The following is a 12,731-nucleotide window of genomic DNA, read 5'->3' as shown; positions in this document are numbered from 1 at the left end:
ATTGTATTATGAATGTGAATAATTTAAACTACCAACTTTTCATGCCTTAATTGGTTTAACTTATATGTGCTTGATTTAGAGTTTTCTTAGTTACTAAGTAGTTATACTTACTCCTCATTTAATATATTACAGGCATAGTCCTAGTCATGGCAAAAGGAAAGCAACCAAGGCACAAGGTAGGTTGAGCTTTTCCTACTGAAATGCCTTGGTAAATGTGTAATATGTGTAAATGTTAATGATATTGCCAACTAGTTCATTTATTTTGATATACTTGTATTGTTTGCATATCTTGTGTGATGGGTTGTAATTGGGGCCTTAAACCTAGGTGTTGTATATCACAACATACCACACAAATCTATGATAACAACTTGCTGTCACAAAAATAGTTTGGTTGTCATGCATCAAGTCTAAGATGTGGCAAATAGCCTTTGTACTATCAGCCATAGCAAACACCCTATTTGCCACAGCTAATATCTCATATTTGGAAAATGATATTTTTAAAACTATTTTCAAATCCTTCTGGTATTCCATGCTTGTATATGTTTTATTACTATGATATTTATGTCTTTTTAGCCTTGAAAAGTTAATCTTTTACTTTAAAACTTGGGATCCCATTCATTAGAATGTTTTACATCATATCAAATATTGGTTTCAAACTGTTCTAATACACTAAAGCATTTTTACTCAATTTTAAGCTATTCTACCACAATCGAATTCATTCTATCTTGGTAGGGGCCTTTATATTTATATGATATATGAATTGATTTAGTGAGTTTAATTCCAATAATCATAGTAAACCTTTAAATTGAGTCTTTTCCTTTTTTACTATAGTTAGTTCTTTTATAACTGTAATTAAATAATCTACCATGGTCAATTACTTGGGATAAGTTATTCCCTAATTACCATGGTAGAATGTAATTATTATGATTATGTATTTTTTTATTTAGGAGATATTACATTGGGGTAACTTTGGATTTTTTCAAACGTAAGAAGATCAATTGTACCTTTTTAAAAGTATCCAAAATAAATTTATACTTTAGCCCTAAATGAATTTAAGCGTGCGTTACAACTTTAGTATGTACTTGGTTTTTGATTTGATAAAAGTCTATTTGTTGAAAGTTTGTTTGGTAAAAGTTAATTATGGTAATGATTTTCTATTCAAATACAGTTTCTTAAAAGTTAGTTTAATAAAGTTATTTAAATGATATATAATGAAAAACAATTTTAAATATATAATTATTAAAAAGAGCATGAGTTTGTGATAGGTAATCTTTATTACAACAAGCTCGACTTATTAAACAAATATATAAATAATATAAAATATAATTTGATAAATAATTTATGTAATAAAAGAATGCAGAAATAATATAAAATTTTATATGTTTAATCAGCTTTTTGGCTATTCAAAAAGCCAGGTTGATGCGAAACACGTCGATTCGCATCCAACAAATTGGCTTTTTGGCTTCCAAATCTAAAAGAGGTTTCATAGTATGATATTTTATCCCAAATAACTGCTAAACAAATGTACTTTAATTTTGAAAAAAGACTTGCCAAAACAAAAGATGAATCCAAATGAGCTTTTAATTTAAGTCGATTATAGAAGGCCCAAAACATTTAATTAATGAAATACTGTTAGGTTGTGTTTGGATAGGTGAATTTAAGCTAGGAATTTAGATTTAAAATCTCACATTTGAAATTCATAGATTTCAAATTCTTTGTTTGGATAATATAAAAAATTTTAAATTATAATATTAAGATCATTTGTTTGAATTTAAAGTAAAATTTTAAATTTTAAATTATATATTTGAATTTATAAGAAACATGGAAGGCTATTCAAAGTCAGCGGTCTGAATGGCCAACTTCCACCGGGATCAGGCAATCAAAGCCAACTGAGACTGTAGCATCAGTGACAACAAAGACGGGATGACCAACTTCTATTGGGACCTGACTGACAACAATGATGGAGACTGCATGGTAGCCTTCCATTAAGATTGGATTGATGGGGACTAGAAGATTACCTTCCACTGGGATTAGATCATCAGTGATGACGAGGACGGAACAACTGACTTCCACCAGGATCGAACTGATGGTGACCATGAGGATCGGATTGCTACCTTTCAAAGGGACCAGATCAAAGGCTACTATGGGGACTAGATGGATGCCTTCTATAGGGACTAAATTGATGGCAACCATGGAGACCAAACAACTGCCTTCCACCTGAACCAAACAGCCAACTTCTATAAGGATTGGACTAACGGTGACGATCGAGACTTAACGGTTGACTTCTACTAAGATCGTATTGATGGTGACTGCTTGGATTGAACCAATAACATCTAGCATGACCAAACTGACAATGATGATTGGGATAGGATGATCGACTTCCACCAGAATTAAACTGTCAACTTCCATCAAGACTAGATCTTGTGAAAGTTGGCTATTGAGTCCTCATCGCCATCATAGGTTTGGTCCTAATGAAAGTCAGCCATTCAACCCCTATAGAAGTCAGCCATTTAGTCCCCATCATCGCCATCGATCGTGTCCCGATAAAAGTTAATCAGCCATTTCATGTCATCGTCGTTGGTCCTATCGTGGAGGAATTTGGCTATTAATCTCCATCGACACCATTCATTTAGTCTCAGTGTAAGTTGATCGTCCCATCCCGATCATCATCGTTGGTCCAGTCTAGGTGGAAATCGGTCGTCTAGTCTTGGTCAATGGTGGCGCCTTGTTTTCATCAACTTTGGTAGTCCGGTCCAATTACAATTAACGAGTAGATCAAACCTTCTTGCATTTAGGTCAAATTACAAAAGAGATTAAGTTAGGATTTGAAATAATAAAGGTTTAAAAAGGATTTTAAATTATAAAGATATTGAGATAGAATTTGGATTTGGATTTGACCCTATCTAAACAATAGATTTGAATTTTAATTTTGAAATCTAAATCCATACATTTTTAATTATCTAAACAATTGATTTGGCTCAAATCCAAATTCAATTCTAAATCTATATGTATCCAAACATAGCATTATTTAATTTTCAAAGTCTCATTAATTAATTGATAGAGTAAAGTGCTCTAGTGCATGTATTGCTGCCTTCATCATGAGTCATGACACTATCCCAATCCCGAGTCCCAACTAATTATGTTAACTGCTGATCCACATGACCCACGTGTGCTATTACATTGCTGCTTCCACAACTAATAAATGTGGACCATATAGTCCAACTATAATACCCTATCCGCTTCAAATTATAAGACACTTTTAAATAAATTTTTATATACCAATAAAGCTCATTTAATACACTTTAAAACCTTATTTTTTGAAAAGAAAAATATAAACTTTTAAAAATTCTCTTTATTTAATACTCCATTAATGAAAACATGTTGAAGAGAGAGAATATATGAGAAGGATAATATTGAAAAAGAATAATTAATGAAACCTTATATTTATCAAAATATCTTATATTTTGAGATGCTAAATCTTCTCTAAAAGTATCTTATAATTTGGGACAAAGGGAGCACATATAATATTAGTAATTACTTCACAATTTTTCAAAAAATTGTACATTTTGTTATTATGCACTCATTAAATATCCTTTATAAATACCTAAATAATGACAATTGAAATTACAATATACCATTCTTCAAAAAAAATATAATAATAAATGAGGTAGGGGAATAATTGAAAAAAATTTACTCCCTTCAAACCAAAATATAGGACATTGATAAATAATTCACGGCTCTTAAAAAAATTTACACCTTTCTAATTTTACCTCATTAAATACCCTATATGAGTGCTTTGATAATTATAATTAAAATTTCAATGCAACATTTTTCAAAAAGAGTAATAAATGAAGTAGGAATATAGTTGAAAAAAATAATTATAAAAGTTACTCAATACCCTATATTTTGGATCAAGTAAAAATTTTAAAAAATGTTCTATGTTGTGGTCCAAAGGGAACATAAGAAGTAGTCAATATTCTAAATTTTGGCCCAGTGAAGGTTTCTATAAGATTCCCTATGTAACCCTCACTTTCATTAATTATTTTCACAATAATTTTCATAAGCCTACCATCTAGTACATCTACATTTATTGTGTCCTTGATTATTTTTTATTAAAATTAAAAAAACTGAGAGATTCGATTATAATTATGTTCAATAAAGGATTGACTTCATTTATTCACAATTTCTTTTTTAGGTAACATGATGCATGCATTTAGCTCATTTATTGTTATACATAATAAGTTGCTGAACTCCACCTATGTTCATAGCCGGTCCTAAGCCCGGGTAAAGGAGGAGGGTTATGTTAGGCCATCAACAGCCAATGTAAAACTTTGTTGAATCTATCATGAACATGGACAATAGACGTTATAATGTTAATGCTAGGTCGTTGCTCGTAAGTAACACGCTGTATGGTTTGAGTACAGTGATAAGTGAGTTAGAGCCGCTGCATTGGCGCCCGGATGTAGTGTTAAATGAGCAAGGGCTATCGCATCATTCTGGACGCGTACGGCTAAAGAGGTTAGTCCATGAGAGCAAAATTAGATTTGGTACTTGGAATGTTGAGACATTGAATTGTAAATCTACAGAGGTTGTAGGGGTTATGATTTAAAGAAAAATCAATATCCTTTACCTGCAAGAAACAAGATGGCGTGGAGAAGAAGCTAAGGATATTCAAGGTTTTAAACTTTGGTATACAAGAAAAGTAAACGCACGCAATGGAGTAGGCATCATTATGGATAAGGAGTGGAAGAAGAATGTTATAGAAGTTAGTAGAATTAGAGACAGAATTATTTCTTTAAAAATGATAATTGGACATAAGATTGTTAATATTGTTAGCGCTTATGCGCCGCAAGTCAGGACAGAAGCTAGTTTTAAGGAATTATTTTGGGAGGATCTAGAGGGGTTAATTCGACACATACCACAGAGTGAAAAGATTTTTATTGGAGGAGACTTTAATGGGCATGTTGGGAGGGAGGCTAGTCAGTATACGAGGGTACATGGTGGTTTTAGTTTTGGAGAGCTAAACAATGAAGGACAAACTCTTCTTGATTTCTCATTGGCATATGATTCTAAGATTGCCAACACTTGTTTCAAGAAGAGAGATGAGCATCTCATCACTTACAAAAGTGGAGCCTCAAGGTTACAGATTAATTTTCTTTTAGTTAGGAACACAAATAGAAGACTTTGTAAAAATTGCAAGGTGATCCCTGGAGATGCTGTAACGACACAACATAGGGTCCTAGTCCTTAATGTGTGTATTATGAGTAAAATCCAAAAGCGTCGACAAGTAGTAGCACCAAGGATTAGGTGGTGGCGATTAAAAGGTGAGAAGCAAGATATTTTCAAGCGAAATCTTTTGGACAAAGGAATTTAGAAATCTCAAGGAAGTGCTAACATCATGTGGGAGGATATGGCTAAAAAGATACGGGAGGTTGCAAAAGTAGTTTTTGGAGAATCAAAAGGTTCTGGTCTGAGAGATAAGGAGTCTTAGTGGTGGAATAATAGTGTACAGGACAAAATCAAGTATAAGAAGAATTGTTCTAAAGCCATACATTTGTGTAATAATGAGGAAAATTGGGAGAGGTACCGTATGGCTAAGAAGGAAACTAAAAGAGATGTGGGTGAAGCTCGTTCTAAAGCTTTTGAACAATTTTATGAGACCCTTGAGATGAAGGAAGGAGAACGAAACATTTATAAGATTGCCAAGAGTAGGGAAAGAAAATCATGGGATCTAGAACAGCTAAGGTATATTAAGGATAAAGAGGGAAGAATTTTAGTTACAGATGATGAAATTACAAATAGATGGGAGACTTACTTTTCCAAACTTTTCAATGATGGAGAGGGTTCATCTAGTAACTTGGAGGATTTAGTAATTGGTGAAGGAGAACAAAATTTGTCATTCTATCGAATAATACGTGATAAGGACGTAAAGAAAGCTCTTAAGAAAATGGCAAATGGTAGAGCCAATGGACCTGATTGTATATCTATTAAAGCGTGGAAATGTTTAGGTGAAGAAGGGGTGAGATGGTTAACTAAGTTATTTAATGTGATTTTACGATCCAAGAAAATGCCTGATGAGTGGAGGAGAAGTACATTAATTCTTATTTATAAAAATGAAGGAGATATTCAAAATTATACTAACTATAGAGGGATTAAACTTATGAGCCACATAATAAAATTGTGGGAGAAAGTAATTGAGCACAGGTTGAGATTGGAGACAAGTATTTTTGAGAATCAGTTTGGTTTTATGCCAGGTAGATCAACTACAGAGGCTATTTATCTACTAAGGGGATTAATGGAAAAGTATCCTTGTAAAGATAAAGATTTACACATGGTTTTTATTGATTTGGAAAAAGCTTATGACTGTATACTAAGAGAAATGTTTTGGAAAGCGTTGGAAAAAAAGGGAGTGCGGATTGCTTATATTAAAGCCATACAAGATAAGTATGAGGGGGTAAAAACTAGTATAAAAATGCCTAGTGGTCAAACAAAGGATTTTCCTATAAAGATTGGACTACATCAGGGATCATCTTTGAGTCCTTATCTGTTCAACTTGATCCTAAAAGTTTTGACGGAACATATTCTAGGGGAAATTCCCAAATGTATGCTCTTCACGAATGATATATTTCTTATAGCAGAGACAAGAGAAAAGGTTAATTGCAAACTTGAGTTATGGAGGAGGACATTAGAGTCGAAAGGTTTTTGTTTGAGTAGGAGTAAGACGGAATATTTATATTATAAATTTGGTAAGAGACTATTCGACAATAATTTAGAAGTGAAATTGAAAGATTAAATTATACCTCAAGTGAAAAAGTTTAGATATTTAGGAGCTATTATTCAAAATGATGGCGAAATCAGTGGAGATATTTCACATAGGATTCAAGTTGGGTGGTTTAATTGGAGAAAAGTTAAAGGAGTTATTTGCAATCATAAGGTGCCTAATAAACTTAAAGGAAAGTTTTATCGCACTGCTATCAGACCAGCAATGTTATATTGTAGTGAATGCTGAGCTTTAACGGGACAGCAAGAGCATAAAGTTGGAGTAGCAGAGATGAGAATGTTACGATGGATGTGCGGACATACACATAAAGATAAAATTCAAAATGAGCACGTAAGCGAAAAAGTGAGGGTAGCACCTATTGAGAAAAAAATGGTAGAAAATCGGTTGAGATGGTTTGGGCATGTACAAAGAAGACCAAAGGAGGCACCAGTGAGAAGAGTAGAACATATAACCTTGAGTCCAATTAAGAGGGGTAGAGGAAGGCCTAAGAAAACACTCTTGGAAGTTGTTGAACGCAATCTCTTAATTAATAATATTTCTAAAAGATTGATAAATGATAGAGCACAATGGTGTCTTACAATCCATGTAGCCGATCCCACCTAGTGGGATAAAGGCTTGTTGTTGTTGTTGTATAATAAGTTGCTGGCTACTATTTCTTTTTTTAGATAACATGTGCTCCTTGCTTTTGTCTTATTTATTACATTATGGAGTGTATATAATATATCATAATTTAAATGCTAGTTTAATTCATTAACTTCTTGCTCTTTTCTTACAATAAAAAAGTTCGTATGAGTTGGATTTCTTTTTTTTTTTCTTTTGGGTGAATCATATGAGTTGGATTTCTAATTTTTATTGATGTTGAGGCAAATTTTACGACTTAAAACTTATTTAAAAATACTTATAAATTATTCTCTAACGAAATCTTTACATTGATAGCCAAATTCTAATCAAAGCTTTTGTGAAGTATGAGCATAACAAAAGCTTCTTCTATTTGTTTTGATATATTACACACACACACACACACAGAGAGAGAGAGAGATAGAGAGAGATATATATATATATATATGTATGTATTTAGAATCTTTATATATTAATTAATTAATATAGTCCTGCAAATTGAATGTCCAAGTGTATACATCCATTGAGTAGCTACGCTCCCTCAAATAAGTGTCTCATGTGGCATGATAATAGTAGTTTGATTTAATTGAAAGGCTATCAAAGATTGTTATATAATACTCAGAAATTATGAAATTTTAAATTTTTGGAAGAGACAACATAAGTAAAGAGTATTCTAATCATAATGATTGTTTAAAATATTTGGAGGGAAATATATTTTAATAATTTTAGAGTATTGATAAAATTTAATTACTATAATTAAGACATTCGTTGAATACATGTACTTACTACTTAGGCCACTCACCGAATTCAAACCCTATGGCTTAGTAGTGTTGATTTTGAAATAACTAGCTTACTAATATAGTGGCTAACACTAGACGTCAACACATGATGCCCCACTAGCTAATGCATTATGAATGAATCCATAACTTTGATTGCACCAAAATTTTTATCTTTGACAAATAAAATATAATATAATTTTGCACGAAGAAATCAACATGAGGCCCCACTAGCTAATCCAGTCTGATTCAATCCATAGTTTTGATTGCATCAAAACTTTTATCATTGAAATGTAAAATAAAATTTTGCACAAAATTGTAATTTTTTTCATTATTAGTCACTAAACATTTTTATCATAAACAGAAAACATTAACCGATTTAAAAATTCACGAATTTCATACCCAAGTTAGATAATTAAACTATTCCGACTGCAATTGAATTTGGATCACTGAAAAGGTGGGAATAATAAAATTACTTAAAGTGATAAACACAAATTGTTGCTCTAACGACATCATACAAACTATATAGAATTCAATTCAACTCATTTAATTGGATAAAGCTTCTTATTATTTTTTTTATAGATATAAATTACTGAACCTTACTTCTAAATATGGGACCCATTATATCATATTGAACACTTTAATTTCCTCTGACTGCTCTACATGGTTTGGAATGAAGAAACTGGATTACCATATATGTTTAAGTTTGAAATTAAACTTAGCCAAAATTCAATCCTATACGGACGCCGTGTGCACATAAATTTACCTAAGTCACAATCTCATCATGTATTTTCAACTTTCCGGCAAACATTTTTCTGACCAAAACCACACAAAGACTGCCTCAAATCAAATTATTGCCCCTGTGCCAATATATAAAAGGTTTTTAACCAGATCTTGCATATCAATAAAAATTTATTATTTAAACAACAAACAATTTTCCCATTTTATCCCTTAATAATTTCACAATATCATGGTAATGGGTAATAAAGTATACAATTAATATCTCTCCCTATTTTCAAGACATTGATAAAATTGTTTAATTTTTTAAAAAATATCATGACCATTCCCTTATATTTAGAGACAAAATAAGCTTCTAACAAACATTTGTTATATAGAGAACGAAGGAGTTAGATGTTCCACAATACTCCTTGGCTTTGTTAATGTAAGAAAATTTAAACTAGTTGTCCAATTTAAGAAAGTTTGTTAAATTAGATATGTCTAAATTTTTTTTAAAAAAAATTGAACTAAATATAATAGTTATGTCTTATGAAAATAAACTTTGATTTTATGTATAAGGCAATTTGAGACAAATTAATGTAATAAATTCCTCTTGAATTTTGTAGTTTGATTACCTTCAGTATCCTAAAATATAAGATACTTATAGAAGATTAAAGTTTTATTAAATAAAATTATCCCAATATTACCCTCTTTCTCTCATCGATATATTAAATGAAGTGTATTATAAAATTTTATATTTTTATTTTAAAAAATAAAATTGTTAAATGTATTTATTATTATATGAGATTTTATTCAAAAGTACCTCATAATTTGAGGCAGAGAAAAGTATAATAGTTATGTCTAAAATTAAAAAATTAAAGTAAATTATCACTGCAATTAATGAAATAAGTTTATCTTATGAAAATAAACTTTAATTTTATGACACAAATTTTGAAAAAATAAATGTAATATATATCTCTTGAATTTTGTAGTTTTGATTATAAAAAAAAAAATAGAAGAGTTTATCTCATAATAAATATCGGAAGGAGTATAGCCACCACGCAAGTCAACAAGCGACAAAACCCCATGATCTTGACATTGAGAGTTTTCCCACATTATGTCACTGACATAAACACAAGTTTTCGAGAAGCAGCCCCTCTTTTGTCCACAAGTCTCTCTTCTCGTCTCCATCAGAAGAATAGTCAAAAGGTCGAACATTTTACTCTGACCAACACAAAAATCCCACACTTCACGTATTGCTATAAGAACATGACTTCCAGTCTTCCCTCTTTTCAAACCTGTATGTTTCATCAAAGTCCTTTTGTCCTCCATTATCGGTCAAACCTTCCTTGCCAGTTACCAAAACCTTCATACTATGACCGCAACTACCGACCAGTGGATGATGCAGTTCTATCACCAAAGCCCCGATGATGATACTAATAATCTTCTTCAGGTTTCGGCCATGGTAGGATTGATCTCTGATGCTAACACCGTCGCAATGAGGACATCGAAAACCTCACCGTCTAGCCCTAGTTCCACAAGCCCAAAGGACGTTAACAATGGTTCCAGACCGATACGAGGAAGGTCTAGTGCTTCAAAGAGAACCCCAATCACACTACTCAACGCCAACACGACCAACTTTAGGGAACTGGTACAGCAGGTCACAGGGTGCCCTAGTAGTACGGCCATGTCGTTTGAGGTCTACAAGGGACCTATCACCTTAAATTTCCAACAAGGAAGACGACAAGTCGTTCATCATAACACATCAAGGAAGGTCACGACGACGGCGCCGTTTGGAAACACAGGTTTCAGTACTGATGTTCAACATCATCATCTTCAGTATCAGCAGCAGCAGCAGCTAGCAGATCAGCAACAATGGAGGCTGCAGCAAGACCAGCAGCAGCAGCAGCAAAGTGATGATGATAATTTATTTGAGTACAACAGCAGTACTGACTTGTTTTCGCGTTCAATTAACTCGTTGAAGCCTAGCATGGAGATATCTCATGGGTTGATCGTGGATCATAACTATAGTTTGCATGAGTACATGACCATGAATAATGATTTCTTCTCCAATAATAATGTTATTCAGAATGGTAGTTATTTAATGTGATGCGGCAAGTTAATTAGGTCTTTTGTAAGATTTCCGAATAATTATGTAGATCTGTCTCCTCTTCGTTTATGTGAGAATAATCAAGATAGATAGGCCGCCATGTCATTACCAAGGAAAAACTCATCAAGATGCACCTGTTCAGTTTGTTTTTCCGATTCAATTTCTTTCTTTGGTTCTATTAATTAGTGGAAGTCATTATCATTATTTTTAGAGTAAAATACATTCCCCTCCGATCCCCTCTGTTTTACCTAATTAATTACAAATCTTTCATAAAATCAATAATCTCAAAATACAAATATCCAATTTCATTTTTATCTACCCAACGATTAGTTGACTATTAAATTACATTTGTTAGACCAAAATATCTCTCTTTAAACATAATTGTTATCTAAATATCATTTACAATTATTTTATTTTTAGTTACGTAAATTTATTTATAATTCAAATCTTATTTTATTTTTTATTTGCATTCATATTGTAATTTTAGTAATGTAAAATTTTTTATTTATTAATTACTTAAAAAATAAATAGATAAGTTTGTTGAAATAACTTTTCAAGCATTGATTCATGTCAATATTTTAAAATCAGACCAAACATTCAACCGAACAAGGGACTAATTTAAGGGTTAAGGGTTCGATCATTTAAAAAATAAATAGATAAGTTGGCTAAAATAAATTTTCAAGCATTCATATCAACGTTTTGAAATCAGACCATATATTCATCCAAACAAGGGACTGGTTTAAAGGTTAAACCATGATCGAACCTGTTATAGTTAATTTATTATATTTTAAATTTTATATATATATATATATATATATTTGTGTCTATGTGAATAAACAATAAGATAAATTCAGCTACAATCATAAAAATTAATATTTAAATAAAAATATTCATATAAAGATAAGAAAATTATAAGTTGTTTATAATTCTTTTTCTTTAAAATTAATATTTATATAAAAATATTCATCTTCCTGTTTTTTTATAAGCAGAAATAGTATTTAATAATATTAATATGAATCCATTAATAGATGATTTTATCTCCCTCTCATTCCAAATTAGTAAAGGTTTTAAAAATTGAATTGGTAATTAAATTGGACAAGGCATTGGTTTAAAAATTAATACTCTAACAGTGATTGAACTATGGTCCAATTAGTGATTATTTATTTAATATTTTCAAATAATTTATTTCTACAAAAATCATAAAATAAATTCATTAATAACTAGTAAAAATAATTTTTAAATAAAAATAATTATCTAAAGATTAAAAAAATTATAGTATTATTCAACAATTTTCTTTTAATTTTATTATAATTATTAGAGTAATATTTTGGTATAGTTTATTTTATTCCCTCCATTTTCTATAAGCATAAATAATATTAATTAATAAGATTCTTTTCGTTACAAAAAGATGAATGTGAAATTTTATCCAAAATTTGAAAGTTTTGCACTGCCATTTCGTCTTTTCCGCTTGCCGACTAATGCTCATTTTTTTAATGTATTATTATTATAATATAATATTATTAACCAGATGCTTGCATGGGGAGAGAGGAGCAAGACCCATTCCAACATCCCCTTTCCCCTTGTGGTTTGCACAATCGGACCAGACCAATTGGTTTGACAAGTGAACCGGCAGACCAACCTTTTATCTTATCTGGTTTACTATTTTTTGGGGCCAACAATTGTAACATCCTAAAACTTCAGATCTGGAAAAATAGATTAATTAAGAGAT

At 31.2% G+C, this 12,731-nt stretch overlaps 1 protein-coding gene across 1 annotated transcript; it reads left to right on the top strand.

Moving 5' to 3' along the window:
* Window positions 1–10,213: 10,213 nt before the first annotated feature.
* Window positions 10,214–11,180, top strand: LOC129304652 (uncharacterized). The gene has a single exon (XM_054944372.1). The coding sequence runs from the start codon at window positions 10,268–10,270 to the stop codon at window positions 11,000–11,002; it is 735 nt and encodes a 244-aa protein (XP_054800347.1). The 5' UTR covers window positions 10,214–10,267; the 3' UTR covers window positions 11,003–11,180.
* The last annotated feature ends 1,551 nt before the right edge of the window (window positions 11,181–12,731 follow it).

This window comes from Prosopis cineraria, unplaced genomic scaffold (genome assembly GCF_029017545.1).
Source record: "Prosopis cineraria cultivar Desert tree isolate PC_DT_omini unplaced genomic scaffold, ASM2901754v1 PC3, whole genome shotgun sequence".
Lineage (NCBI taxonomy): Eukaryota > Viridiplantae > Streptophyta > Magnoliopsida > Fabales > Fabaceae > Prosopis > Prosopis cineraria.
Note: the sequence above shows the minus strand (reverse complement) of the source record. Positions and strands in the feature narration are given on the sequence as shown.

Excerpts from the sequence above, each read along its gene's own strand:
- LOC129304652 (XM_054944372.1), top strand. The coding sequence starts at position 10,268 with ATGACCGCAACTACCGACCAGTGGATGATGCAGTTCTATCACCAAAGC.